Genomic DNA, 13,419 nt, shown 5'->3' on the forward strand with positions numbered 1-13,419 from the left:
TGTTTTGAAACAGATTCCAAGAAGCTTATAAACCAAACACTGAAACTGGACTCACCTCCCCGAATGCACCTCTTCCTATAACCTTCAGAGACTCAAAGTCATCCAGACCCAACCTCGTCCTCTTGAGGCGAAGAAATTCTGTTTCTTTCTGAGCGTGTTGTGTTCGTCGCATTTGTTTCTGTTGCAAACACAACACAAAGAACACATCAATAAAGGTCATCACGATTAATATGAGCTCTGCATACTGTTGCTGGTTTAACCTATGGAAAGGGCACACAGTAAGCCACTCAAAACATTCCCGAGTGACATCAATAATCACGTCCCGTTTGACTGCCTAACCTCGATCTTTATTTTCTCCCTTTGGAGATACTCCCATAATGTCCCTTTTTTTTGGGGGGGGGGGGGAAAAAAAGTGGTGGGAGAGAGAGTGAATTTCAGGATTTCAATGACAATGAAGGAATGGTGATATATTTCCAAGTCAAGATGACAAGTGGCTTGGAGGGGAAATAGCAGGGGGAGGTGTTCCCATATATGTGCTGCCCTTGTCCTTCTAGATGGAAGCAGTCATGGGTTTGGAAGGTGCTGTCTGAGGACCTTTGGTAAACTTCTGCAGTGCATCTTGTGGATGGTACATGTTGCGACTACTGAGCGTCAGTGGTGAAGGAAGTGAATGTTTAACATGGTGGATTAGGTGCTAATCAATCAAGTAAGTTAACTGGGACTCTTATCTGCCACCTCCTGTGGATTTGTAAGATCCCACAGCCATTATTTTGAATAAAAGCAGAACTGTTCTCCCTCGTGTCCTGGTCAATGTTTATCCCTCATTAAAAATAGATGATCTCACCGTTTGGAGAACTCCCATGATTTTGCTGCAGTGCTTCCTACATACTAACACACTCCACTTGAGAATTATTTCAATGGCTTTAAAACATTTTGAGATTTAGAAATCAGGAAGTACACAATTTAATGAAAGCCTTCTGTTTATTTTTAGTTTGCCCCACAAGGAGTCAACAGCGCTCAACTCTACAATTTAAAGCTATTTTTACAGCTTGTGCTAGAAATGAGGCTATCAATTGACCTCAAGTCCACTAGTAAACAGAAAAGACATTTGGATAAAGTACATGAATAGGAAAAGTCCAGAGGGATATGGACCAGGAGCAGGCAGGTGGGAGTGGTTTCGTTTGGGATGATGAGCAGCATGGACTGGTTGGGCCGAAGGGTCTGCTTCCATGCTGTTTGACTAATTAAACGCAGAGTCCTGAGAGAAGACAATGAAAATTTACCGCCAAGTTTAACACCAATGAGAATTATTGGCAAAGTCATCAGCTCACTGAGGTGGGACTTACATCTTCATCAGCCAATCCTTCCTGCTCCATGGCTTTTTCTAGTTGTACTTGTCTGGAAGAGAAACAAGAAAGATATCTCATTAAAAATCATGAACGAATAAATGGATTTTGAAAAGTCTGGTGTGAGGGAGAATGCACAAACTACAGTGTAGCAGAGATCACAGCTACATTTAAGAATGAGTTTAATCAGGCAGTTAATGGAAAGGGACAAAATTCGGAACAGGCTGGGATGTATGGGATGAGTGTGACCACAGACAAAGAGGTCACAGAACAATGTAGACTGGCTTAAAGCCTCACCCAGAGGACAGCACCTCAGACAGTGCAGCACTCCTTCATTCCCACACGATGGGTCAGGCTTGCGTTTTGTATTGAAGTGCTGATAGTCCTTTATTTCTGATCATGCCAACATACCCTTCCTAACGTGTACAGAGTTTTTAAAATGATGGAATTAAAGTTGAAATAATTTTAGTTTTGCACCAATAATTTAGAAAATGGCTGCGTGGCAGAAAACATAGTAGGGAGATTTTGCAACCAATGTCCACTAATTAGCAGGATGAAACTGGTGGGATCCTCCAATTATTTACTGTATTTACTAACTACTTAGTTAATAGAACATAGCCACATATCACTGCTGACTAAACTAAGCAGCCTTGTCATCACTGTAGATTGAAACATGACTCTCAAACTCCCTCTCTAAGGATATTATGGGTATACCTACAGCAAATGGACAGCAGCAGCGCACCCCCACCTTCTCAAGGGCAATTAGGGATGGTAAATAAATACTGGCTCAGCCAGTGACCCCCACATCCCAGAAATTCATTTTTAGAAGAAAATTTACAAGGAGATATCTGTTGATTAAATGAACAGGCATATCGGAGACATGTGTAGGCACGTGTGAAGTCAAGATCAACTTGAGATCCAAAACAGGACAGATCAAAGGCCTCTCTGAATCATGACAAACTAGAAAGCAGGTAAAATCCAGGAAGACTGCGGCTGGGGCTCCAAGTGTATAAGTCATTAAGAAGTCAGGAACAGATACAGAAAATCAGCAACAAGGAGAAATGGGATGTTAAATGTGATATCCAAAAGGGCTAGAATTTGAAGGTAACAGGAATCATATTTAACCAAAGAAATGGTTAAACCACACTGGCAGTTACTGTGGGCATTTCTACACCTCGTCTTCCTTAGGATATACTGGCTTTGGAAAGAGTGGACAGCGTAGATAGGAAGGGGGTACACTGCACCTGTTAGTAATGAGGTGAGGGCACACAAACTAGAGTTGTCTTTTTTGGAATTTAGAAGATTAATGTGATTTGATTGATTGAAACAGGGACAGAGACAGATAAAAGTAACCCAAAGGAAGATTCCATAGTTTCTCAGAACAATAGGTTTTGCAACCAGCCAAGGGACATGATATTTTAAACCAAATAATGTAGGATTAATTAGCAATGTGATATGACCACAACTGTGTACAATCAATATTAATGCCCAGGGTGAAGAAATGGAGTAGACACGCTGGTGATATAAGAGAGAGATAGGGGAGCATGCAAGTGGAAAGATGCAGCAAGTCTGTAAAGTGGTATAGATGGGTTAGAGAAGTGGATAAGCAATTGGAAGATGGGGTATAGAGCGAGCGAAAGGAAGAGAGCGAAAGGTAAAAAGAAAGAAGAAAAGAAAGAGAGAGATGGATGCTACAAACAGGTGGAGAGAAGTAATGGGGCTTTGAGGTGAAATTCCTGACCTTGTGTCAAAATGGGAACTGAAGGCAAAATTGTTCATTGGAGTACAGAGAGTGAAGAGGCCAGAAATCTTCAAAATATTCCTTCATGGCACTTGGTCATCACTGGTTATTGCATCATCCAGAGGACAGTTACAGGTCAACTATATTACAGTGGGTTTTTTATGCTTACATGGTCACCATTATATGTGTTCTTTTAAATTCTCTTTTTTTGAAAAAGTTGAATTTGATTCTCAAATCTCCAGAAGATCAGCCTTGATTATCACGATTCTAGTCCAGTGATATTTCACCACTTCCCCTTAAGTAAGGTGAACACGGGGGATTGAAGAGCTGGAGGAGATCACAGAGATGGGAAGGTGCAAGATTGTGCTGGGAATTCAAACGCAAGATGCAAACTGTCAAATGAAACCAAGGCATCACTGAACCAGAAGCTACAACAGGTCAGCAACCATTGAGATGGGTCTGCATGTCTAAATCCTTTCAACCTCAGACATGCTGATATTCCCCACATTGTTTATTTGAACAAGGATCGTTTCTGAGCGCTGCACAGTCCCATTGAGCAATTACCACATCGCGGTCTCTGGAGTCACAGGAACTTTTGGTGAACCATCTCCCCCACGGCCATATCTAATGATTCCATCGTGGAAACTGTTCCACTAATCCCATTCAAAACACCCAGAGGTAATTAATTGATCCCGCATCACAAATTCAAACCAGCCCAAACATGGCACCATGTAGGAAAATGGTTCAACACTCCCAGAACCCAGCAATTAACAACTTAACCAGCAAACATCACAGGTTACAGAAAATGACAAACTGGGACAGAGTGAATACCAGAAAGATGACAACAAGAAACCACACTGAACCTTATTCCCAGAAACAGATGCAGGTGTATTTTAGTGAGAAAGTGGTGTCGTGGCTTTTCTGCTGGATTCATAGTCCAGAACCCGGAGCTAATGTTCTTGGGCCATAGGTTCAAATCCCACTACAGCAGCTAGGAGAACTTAAATTCAATTAATTTAGAATATAAAGTTAGTCTTCATCATAGTGACCATGACACGCCATTGTTTAAAATGCCATTTATTTCATTAATGCCCTCAGGGAAGGAAATCTGCCATCCTTACCTGGTCAGACCTGCATGTGACTCCAGACCCACAGCAATGGGGTTGACAACATTCTTTCAAAAAAATTATTCGTTCATGGGACATGGGTGTCACTGCTGGACCAACATTCATTGCCCTTCCCTAGTCACACCTTGAGAAGGGGGTGGTGAGCTGCCTTTTTGGACTGCTGCAGTCCATGTGCTATAGGTAGACTACCCCCGGAAGTGACCCCAAAAGCCATTCAGTTCAAGGGACTGGAGGGCTTGGTCACAACGACCTGCTCAAAACATCCACATCCCTGGAGGATATTGAGCTGATAAGAAAACTCCACTATCGCAGAACATGTTAAAGGAGACTATTTTTAAAATCAGGATTAGAACTTGAGGCAACAGATTCTAGGAATTAACATGTGAGTATAGGAGCAGGGCTGTCTTGCTGCAATTGTACAGGGCCTTAGTGAGACCACACTTGGAGTACTGTAAACAGTTTTAGTTGTCTTATCTGAGGAAGCATGTTCTGGTCATGGAAGGAGTGCAATGAACATTCACCAGACTGATACCTGGGATGGCAGGACTGAAGTGTGATGAGAGATGGGATTGGTTGGGACTACAATCACTGGAGCCTAGAATGAGGGGGGAAATCTCATGGAAGCCTATAACATTCTAACAGGGCTAGACTGGGTAAATGCAGGAAGGACATTCCCAAAATCCAGGCAAAAGTGAGGACTGCAGATGCTGGAGATTAGAGACAAGAGATTGGTGCATTTTGTCCGAAATGTCGACATTCCCAAAAACCACGCAGTCCAGAACCCACAGTCAGTTTATGGACAAGGAAATCTTTTAGGATTGAGATTAAGAAAGAAGTTTTTTCACCCAGTTAGTGTTGAGCCTGTTGTATAAATTACCACAGAAAGCTCTTGTGAATAGAGAGGTCAGAGGGTATTGGGGAGAGGGAAGGAGGGAGGGAGGGAGGGAGCAGGATTAGGGTCCTGAGCTGGATGATCAGCCATGATCACATTGAATGACAGAGCAGGCTCAAGGGGCCAGATGGCCAAGACTTGCTCCTACTGTCTGTGAAAGATAAATACCTTCATCTGCCACACCCAACAAAAGTCAAACATTGAGCTCCACGTAGTGATAATAACAACCTTGGTCAAAGAGTTGCCTCTTCAACTTATCTTAAATGAGGAAAGTGGTGGAGGTCTTTAACACCTACCCAAGTGGGCAGACAGGGACAGAGTTTACTGTAGAGGGTGGTGCATGTATGGAATGAGCAGCCAGAGGAAGTGGAGGCTGGTACAATTACAACATTTAAAAGGCATTTACAAGAATAGGAGGGGTTTAGAGTGATATGAGCCAAAATGGGAAGAGGATTAATTTAGGATACCTGGTTGGCATGGGCACATTGGACCGAAGGGTTTGTTTCCCTGCTGTACATCTCTATGGCTCTACCAAAAAGGAGGTACTTTGGAGAGCACAGCCCTTGCTTAGCACTAACCAACCCGAACTTCCTGTGGCCATCCACTTCAACTTCTTCTCCCACTCCCCTGAGGACATGTCTGATCTGGGCCTCCTCTACCAGTTACACAAGGCCACCCGCAAACAGGAGGAGGAACACTTCCCCTCCCACCTCGGGAGCCTGCAGCCACATAACACGAACATTGAATACGCCAGTTTCCAAATCTCCCTTCTGCCTACCTCATGCCACACCCAACCCTCTGACTCCGATTCACCCTTCCCACCTGACCTATCACACCCACTGACTGCCCACCTTTCCCCTAGCCCCTTCCCACTCCTCCCCAGTCCTGAAGGGTCTTGCCTGAAACACAAACTCCCTTGCTCCTCAGATGCTGCCTGAACTGCTGTGCCTTTTCCAGCACCATGCTTAACCAACTCAGTACTGCAACGAAGGGTCAGCGTGGATTGGGGGCTCAAATCTTTGTAGTAAGATTTGAGCGCACAACATTCATAGCTCCAGACAGTTAGAGTTAGCGTGAAAGACACCAGTTAATTAGGATGTGCAGTTCAAGTGCACGAGGTACCTAACCATGCATACTTGCCAGGTGAGGTAACTAGACATCTTGAGCTACTAGGCTTGCACTGGCTGGAGTGGCAGAGGCCAGAAGAACTAGTAACAGAGTTAAAGTGCAACTTGGAGTCCTCATCCCTGTGTAGCTTTTAAACTCTCCTTCACCCTCCTTCACACACATGGCCCCAGTCCCTGAAATGTTTGAAGCCAGATACATTTCTAATGTTTTCCATTCTCTGGAAGGTCATTGACCAAAACTATCAACTGTTTCTCTCTCCTCAGGTGCTACCTGAACACTCCGCCCTCCAGTTCCATTTCAGAATTCCAGTATTTGGTTTCTCCTGCAACTAACCAATCATGCACAAAAACAGGAACCTTTCCTCTTTTGCAATTTTTTGGGATTGGGTTCCGCTTTCACAGTGTCTGTGAGGAGACAGTGCCAGAGTAGATCTGCGGAGGATGGGAACAGGCTGGACACATCAGATATACAGTGGTTTTGAATATATGTTTAGTGAGATGTGGACATTACTGGCTGGGCCAACAATAATTGGCCATCTTGGACTCCCTTGAGGAGGTGGAGAGAGCTGCCTTCTTGAACTGCTGCAGTCCATGTATTGTGGGTTGACCCATAATGTCCGTAGGGAGGGAATTCTAAGATTTTGACCCAGTGACAGTGACAGTACAGGAACAGCGATATACTTCCAAGTCAGAATAGTGTGAGGCATGAAGGTGAACTTTCAGAGGGTAGTGTTTCCACGTATCTGCTGCCCTTGTCTTTCTAGATGGAAGTGGTTGTGGATTTGCTGTCTGAGGGTCTTTGGTCAAGTCGGGAGCAGCTATCCCTCAGCGCTGCCCAGGGAGTGCCAACTCAGAGCTTCTGCCAAACGTGCTGCTGGGTACATAAGCCCTTTCTCTGAAGTGAGGGCAGAGGGAGTCAAACAAAGACATCAAATGCAATGATAACTTGACATCTGGGTCTCATTGGCTGCAGTCATCTGGCTTACTTAGAAATCTTCTGGAATGCTGGGATTCATACAGACCGAAATGTTCACAGTCCAAGCCGCTGGGGAAGCAACAAACACCACCTTCAACTCTCGTCGCTGTGATTGGAGTGGTTTACTCTCAAGCAACACACTTCTTGGAGTGTGGTCAGCAATGCTAACTGTTTGCCCAGTGCTGAGATACAGATACAGCCAGAACGGAGCTGCTTCAATCTCATCCAAAACAGTTCCACTGTCTACAAGAAACAAGTTAGGAAGGTGGTGGAATACCCCCCACCTCTTGCTAGGCGACTGCACCTCCCACAACACTCAAGAAACTTGACACCATCCAAGACAAAGCAGCCCGCTTGATTGGAATCACATCCACAAGCATCCACTCCCTCCACCACCAGCAGTGTGTACTATCTACAAGATGCACTGCAGAAATTCACCAAAGACCCTCAAGCACCACCTTCCAAACCCACAACCACTTCCATCTAGAAAGACAAGGGCAGCAGATACATGGGAACACCACCCCCTGCAAGTTCACCTTCAAGCCACTCACCATCCTGACTTGGAAATAGATCACTGTTCCTTCACTGTTGCTGGATCAAAATACTGGATGGTGTCAGGTTTTGAGTGTTGTTGGAGGTGTGGTCAACCAGCAAGGGGTGGGGTGGATTCATCCCATTCCTGACTTGTTCCTTGTAGACAGTGGAACTGTTCTGGACTAGATTGAAGCAGCTCAGTTCTGGCTGTGTCGGTATCTCAGCACAGGGCAAACAGCTGACGACACACTCCAAACCTCAAACTGTTATTAACATCAACTAAAAACCTCAGGATAGAAACCCCTCCCTAACGTCTGCTCCCACTAACTTCCTGTTCCTCAAAACGAGTCAAACCACAGGCGATTAACACAGTAGCGCATACACACACACACACACACACACACACACCTCGATACCAACTCTCTGTTTGAGATCCACCCTGGCATAAAGAACTTGGGGCTAACATCAGCAGAGAAAATCTGAGCAAAGTCTTTTCACAGGGAAGGGAGAGACTGAAGGGGAGCACAAAGACAGGGTGATGAGTTGGGGAAATAAACAAAAAAAAACGGAAAAGGAGATGAGAAGGAGTTACATTTAAGCAGGACATCCCAAAGCATTTTACAAGCAATCCACTCGATGCATTTGTCAGGTTAAACCAGCCCTGTGCAGACACAGCAAGATCCCACACAAATGGGAGACCTGACCGGATAATCTGCTCTTGGTCGAGGGACAAATATTGATCAAGTCCTGGGAAGCTTTTCTGAATCACTTTAAACTGGTGCAATGGGGTCTGTGACATCACAGGGCCTGGACTTAACATCTCATCTCAAGACAAGCCCCCTCTGAAGGAGCATCTCTCCTCAGCACTGCCCAGGAAGTGCCAACAATTAGCTTCTGGGTACGTAAACCCAAATCTCAATGCAGCAAGGGCCGAGAGAGAGGGATCCAAATGAAAACATCAAACACAATGATAAGTTGACATCTGGGTTGCATTGGCTCCAGAGATTTGGTTTATTTAGAAACCCGGAGGAGCAGAAATCTCCTAGAACGCTGAGATTCATAATGACTGAAATGTTCACAGTCCCAGCCGCTGGGGAAGCGACAAACACCTTCAGTTCTCGTTGCTGTGTTCACAGCAGTTTAATCTCAAGCAACACACTTCTTTAAAAAAGGTTCATTCATGGGATGTGGGGGTGACTGGCTAGGTCAGCGTTTACTGTCCATCGTTGAAAATGTGCTGCTGGTTAAAGCACAGCAGGTTAGGCAGCATCCAAGGAATAGGAAATTCGACTTTTCGGGCATAAGCCCTCTTATGCCCGAAACGTCGAATTTCCTATTCCTTGGATGCTGCCTGACCTGCTGTGCTTTAACCAGCAGCACATTTTCAGCTGTGATCTCCAGCATCTGCAGACCTCATTTTTTACCCGTTTACTGCCCATCCCCAATTACCCCCAGAGAAGTTAAGAATCAGCCACATTGTGGTGGGTCTTGAGTCACAAGGATGACAGTTTCCTTCCCTAAAGGACATTAATGAACCAGAGGGTTTTTGCTGCAATCAACAGTAGTTTAATGATTACTATTAGACTAGCGTCTAAAAAAAATTCTATCAGACATGGTGAAATTTGAACCCACATCCCGAGAGCATTAGCCTGGGGTTCTGGGTTACGAGTCCGATGACATTACAACTGCACCACTGGGTGTCCCCCTCCTTTGGGGTAAGAGGAGTTGGCGGTAGGGGGTTCTTGAAGTCTTCACCCCTCTTTTCAATTGGTGGAATACCACTTTACAGTGACTGGGCCCTTCCACAGGAAGAAACCATTTTGTCTTGTGGGGGAAACACCATAACAAGGAAACAAAGTTAGCATTAGGCCTTTCAGAAGGGAAATCAGAAAGGAAATGGAAAGCTGTAGCTCCAGTCGGAATCAATGCATGCTGAAGTTAGAGTTCAATTTTTTTTGTTGGGTAAAAAGGTATAAAACATTATGAAGCAACAGTGTTGCTGAGTCAAAATCCTGGAACTCGCTTCCCAAAAGCATTATGGGTGCTCCTAACCTATAGGGCCTAAGACTCACCACCACCTTATCAAAGGCAACTAAGGCTGAGAAATAAATGGTGCCTGAGCCAGCCCCACCCACAGCCCCTGAATTAATTGAAATTCATTGAACCATGTTTTTAAGTACTGATCTATCCAAACAGTGATGCAGGCAAAATTACCATCTCTTGCTGGGAGGGAGGGGCTGCAGACTGGGTGTACATCAAGTAAACAGGAATGAGCTTCTCAGCTTCAAGTGGAGTTGGATAAAGCAGGACAATGAGTTTCCGCACATGTCAATGTTTCACTGCAGTATCTCCAGGCTAAATCAGCCCATTCTCAGCTTATCAATTTCAATTAGGGCCACTGGCCTTAGATTTACCTCCTAAAGGCATTGGTCAATTCCATATGTCCATTGCACAAAGCCATGATGGCAGTGATGGCAGTGGTAACGGTGCTGCGATGGTGATGACAGTGTTGACAATGGTTGTAATGGCAGTGTTGGTGGTGATAATGGGGACAGCGATGACAATGAAGGGTGGGGGCAAAGATATTTCAAAGTATAGAATGGACAATGAAATAGGTTACAATGGGTTAAAATGGTAAAATCTTTTGAAAATGCATCGTGGAGGCGTGGCCTTTGGTTAAAGATTTTGATCTCGCACTCCTCAGGACCAATGCAAGAATGACAAGTTGCAATCACAACAATTTTACTGCAACAACCTGTATGTCAATCAGCATCTGTCTTCCCTGCAGCATAAGGTGTTGTGCTTATTTGAAATTTTGACCCTCTTCCACTGGTCATACGATCAGAACAATTTACAGAAGAGGGAATATTCTACATGGTAACAGTTTAGCCAGAGCTGACTTGCGATCTGGTCAGCACCTTGAGAGGGAGCGAGAAGGGTTTGGAACTCTTTCCCACAAACAGCAATGGATGCAGGATTACTTGTTAGATTTAAAATCTGGAATTGAGATTTTCTTCTTAGGCGAAAGGTATTAAAGGGGCATCAGCCAAAGGCAGGAGTATGGAGTTAGGCCACAGATCAGCCATTACCTCATGGAGTAGTGGAACAGGCTCGAGGGCTGAATGGCCTACTCCTGTGTCAATACGAAATTATTATTGATTTTTGTTTACAAGAATGGTTCCAGGAATGAGAAACCTCAGGTGATGAGGATAGATTGACAAAGTTGGGACAGTTCTCCTCTGGGAGAAAGCCATTGAGAGGAGAGATGATTGACCATAAGCAGGTTGGAGGATGTCGATAGAGGGAGCTGTGTGCAGTTCTGGTCTCTCCCACCTAACAGCAGGATGTTATGAAACTTGAAAGGGATCAGAAAAGGATGTTGCCAGGGTTGGAGGGTTTGAGCTGCAGGGAGAGGCTGAACAGGCTGGGGCTGTTTTCCCTGGAGCGTCAGAGGCTGAGGGGTGACCTTATAGAGGTTTATAAAGGTCATGGGGGGGATGGATAGGGTAAATAGGCAAAGTCTTTTCCCTGGGATGGAGAGGGCAACCAGACAGCACAGGTTTAAAAGTGAGAGGGGAAAGATTTAAAAGTTACAGAGGGGCAACCTTTTCATGCAGAAGATGGTGCATGAGCTGCCAGAGTAGTGGTGGAGGCTGGTACAATAGCAACATTTAAAAGGCATCTGGATGGGTACATGAGTAGGAAAGGCTTAAAGGGATATGGGCCAAGTGTTGGCAAATGGAACTAGATTAATTTAGGATATCTGGTCGGCATGGAGGAGTTGGACCAAAGGGTCTTTTCCATGCTGTACATCTCTGACTCAAATGGAAAAAGAACGATCAAGAGGGCATAGACTTGAAGTGTTGTGCAAATGAAACAAGGGTGACATGAGAAAAAAAAGCATTGTCACCCAGCGAGTTGTTAGGCTCTGGAATGCATAGCCTGGAAATGTGGAGTAGGCAGGTTCAATTGAGGTATTCAAGAGGGGCATTGGAAGCCTATTTGGATAGAAATGATACCCTATGGATAGGGAAAACGATGGAGATTGGCACTCAGTGATAGAACCTGAGTTGACATGATGGGTCAAATGGTCCTTCTGCACAGTAACAATTCCATGGTTTTGTTGTAAAGTCCCACCTGGTTCATTTAAAAAGGGAAGGAGACCTGCCATTTTTAACCTAGTGAGTCCCCTCCAGTCTCACTCTCCTCTGAAGCCAAAGGCAATCAGGTGAAAATGGCCTGGGCAGGTCAACAGTTCCAGGGAAAAGGAGGACTGGTCAGCAAATGCTGGCCTTGTCCAAGATCAGAAGAAAGAATAAAGAAAAACAAACAGAAACAGTGCAGCTTAGTAATGATCTGACTGAACAGGAGTGAGGGGCCAAGCATAATCCTGACAGAAATTCAAAGGGAGGTTACCTCATTTCCCTCTCTTCATGTTGTGCGATGAGGTTACTGTAGAAATTTTCCAGTGTCAGTTTGGCCACAGTCACTCGCTCCCTCGTGTGATTACTCATTGCAAAGGATGCTGTGGAGTCTCCAATCATCGCCATGGTAACCTGCCAGAAGAGTGAAGAAAAACACCATCAAGTGGCTTCCTACTGATCTCCGCTCAAGGGGAACAGATTGGTTCATCACTGACACGCAACTGAAAGGAGACAGGAATTAACCAATGATGCAACAGGCTTCTGCTTCAAGCACTTGTCAAATTGTTTAGACTATAAGCTGGAGATAGAAATCATACTCTTAGATTTAGCTCAGTGAGAAAATTCTCATGCTTATATCTTCTGATTCACTGATAAAGAACAAGATAGGCCATTCAACCCCTCAAGCCTGAACTGCCATTCAGTCAGATCACAACTAACCCAATTAAATGTCAGCTCTACTGAGCAGATGCCCCTATTTGAAGCTTCAATTTAGGCTCCACATTGGCAGAGATGCTGGGAGTCAGTGAGATTAAAAAATACGCCCCATTGCCTATTCAGGTGGAGTCCCGTGGATCCCACCAGTGGTGGGTGAAGAGTAAGGAATGCCTCTGGTCAATGTTCTGCCCCTAACCCACACAGATTAATGTATCACCTCACTGTTTGCTAGTCTTTGTTGGTTAAGATCTTGCAATGACAAATAGACAGCATTCTGAAAAAGATGTCAATTCTGGTACACCCTGCGATTGAACAGAAAACAAATCAAAAGGTCTGGCTTTGGAATGTCCAATGGCTATTATTCACAAAGCATCTACTTACTGTGTTTAATAATTTTTTAAAAATCAATAACCCTCATACTGAACTACACAAGCAATGAATCTCCAAAAGCTTATTATAATCACGTGGTAGATTTATTCACCTTGACTATGGTCCCAATCAACTTGGATGCAAGTTCCAGGTCATTCACCATCCAGACTTAGAAATACATGCTATTCTTTCAGTGGAGTCAAAATCCTGCAATTCCACAGCCTGTCCTTCCCCCAAAGCCTTATAATAATATTCATAGTCATAGAGATGTACAGCATGGAAACAGACCCTTCGGTCCAACCCCTCCATGCCTACAAAATATCCCAACACAATCTAGTCCCACCTGCCAGCACCCGGCCCATATCCCTCCAAACCCTTCCTATTCATATACCCATCCAAATGCCTCTTAAATGTTGCAATTGTACCAGCCTCCACCACATCCTCTGGC

At 44.6% G+C, this 13,419-nt stretch overlaps 1 protein-coding gene across 2 annotated transcripts in view; it reads right to left on the reverse strand.

Annotated features, from left to right (window-relative positions):
* The window catches only part of LOC132824612 (serine/threonine-protein kinase 38-like), a 72,844-nt gene that overhangs the window by 32,028 nt on the left and 27,397 nt on the right, over positions 1–13,419 (reverse strand). The window contains exons 2-4 of one of the 2 annotated variants that reach the window (XM_060839205.1): positions 12,160–12,299; positions 1,347–1,398; positions 56–178 (exon numbers count right to left, since the gene is read on the reverse strand). In XM_060839205.1, coding sequence (XP_060695188.1) covers positions 56–178; positions 1,347–1,398; positions 12,160–12,293 — 309 coding nt within the window. In that variant the 5' untranslated portion in view covers positions 12,294–12,299. Of the gene's footprint in view, positions 1–55; positions 179–1,346; positions 1,399–7,760; positions 7,790–12,159; positions 12,300–13,419 lie in introns of those variants that run through there. The other variant, XM_060839206.1, reaches the window with a different exon arrangement.

Source organism: Hemiscyllium ocellatum, chromosome 19, assembly GCF_020745735.1.
Source record: "Hemiscyllium ocellatum isolate sHemOce1 chromosome 19, sHemOce1.pat.X.cur, whole genome shotgun sequence".
Classification (NCBI taxonomy): Eukaryota; Metazoa; Chordata; class Chondrichthyes; order Orectolobiformes; family Hemiscylliidae; genus Hemiscyllium; species Hemiscyllium ocellatum.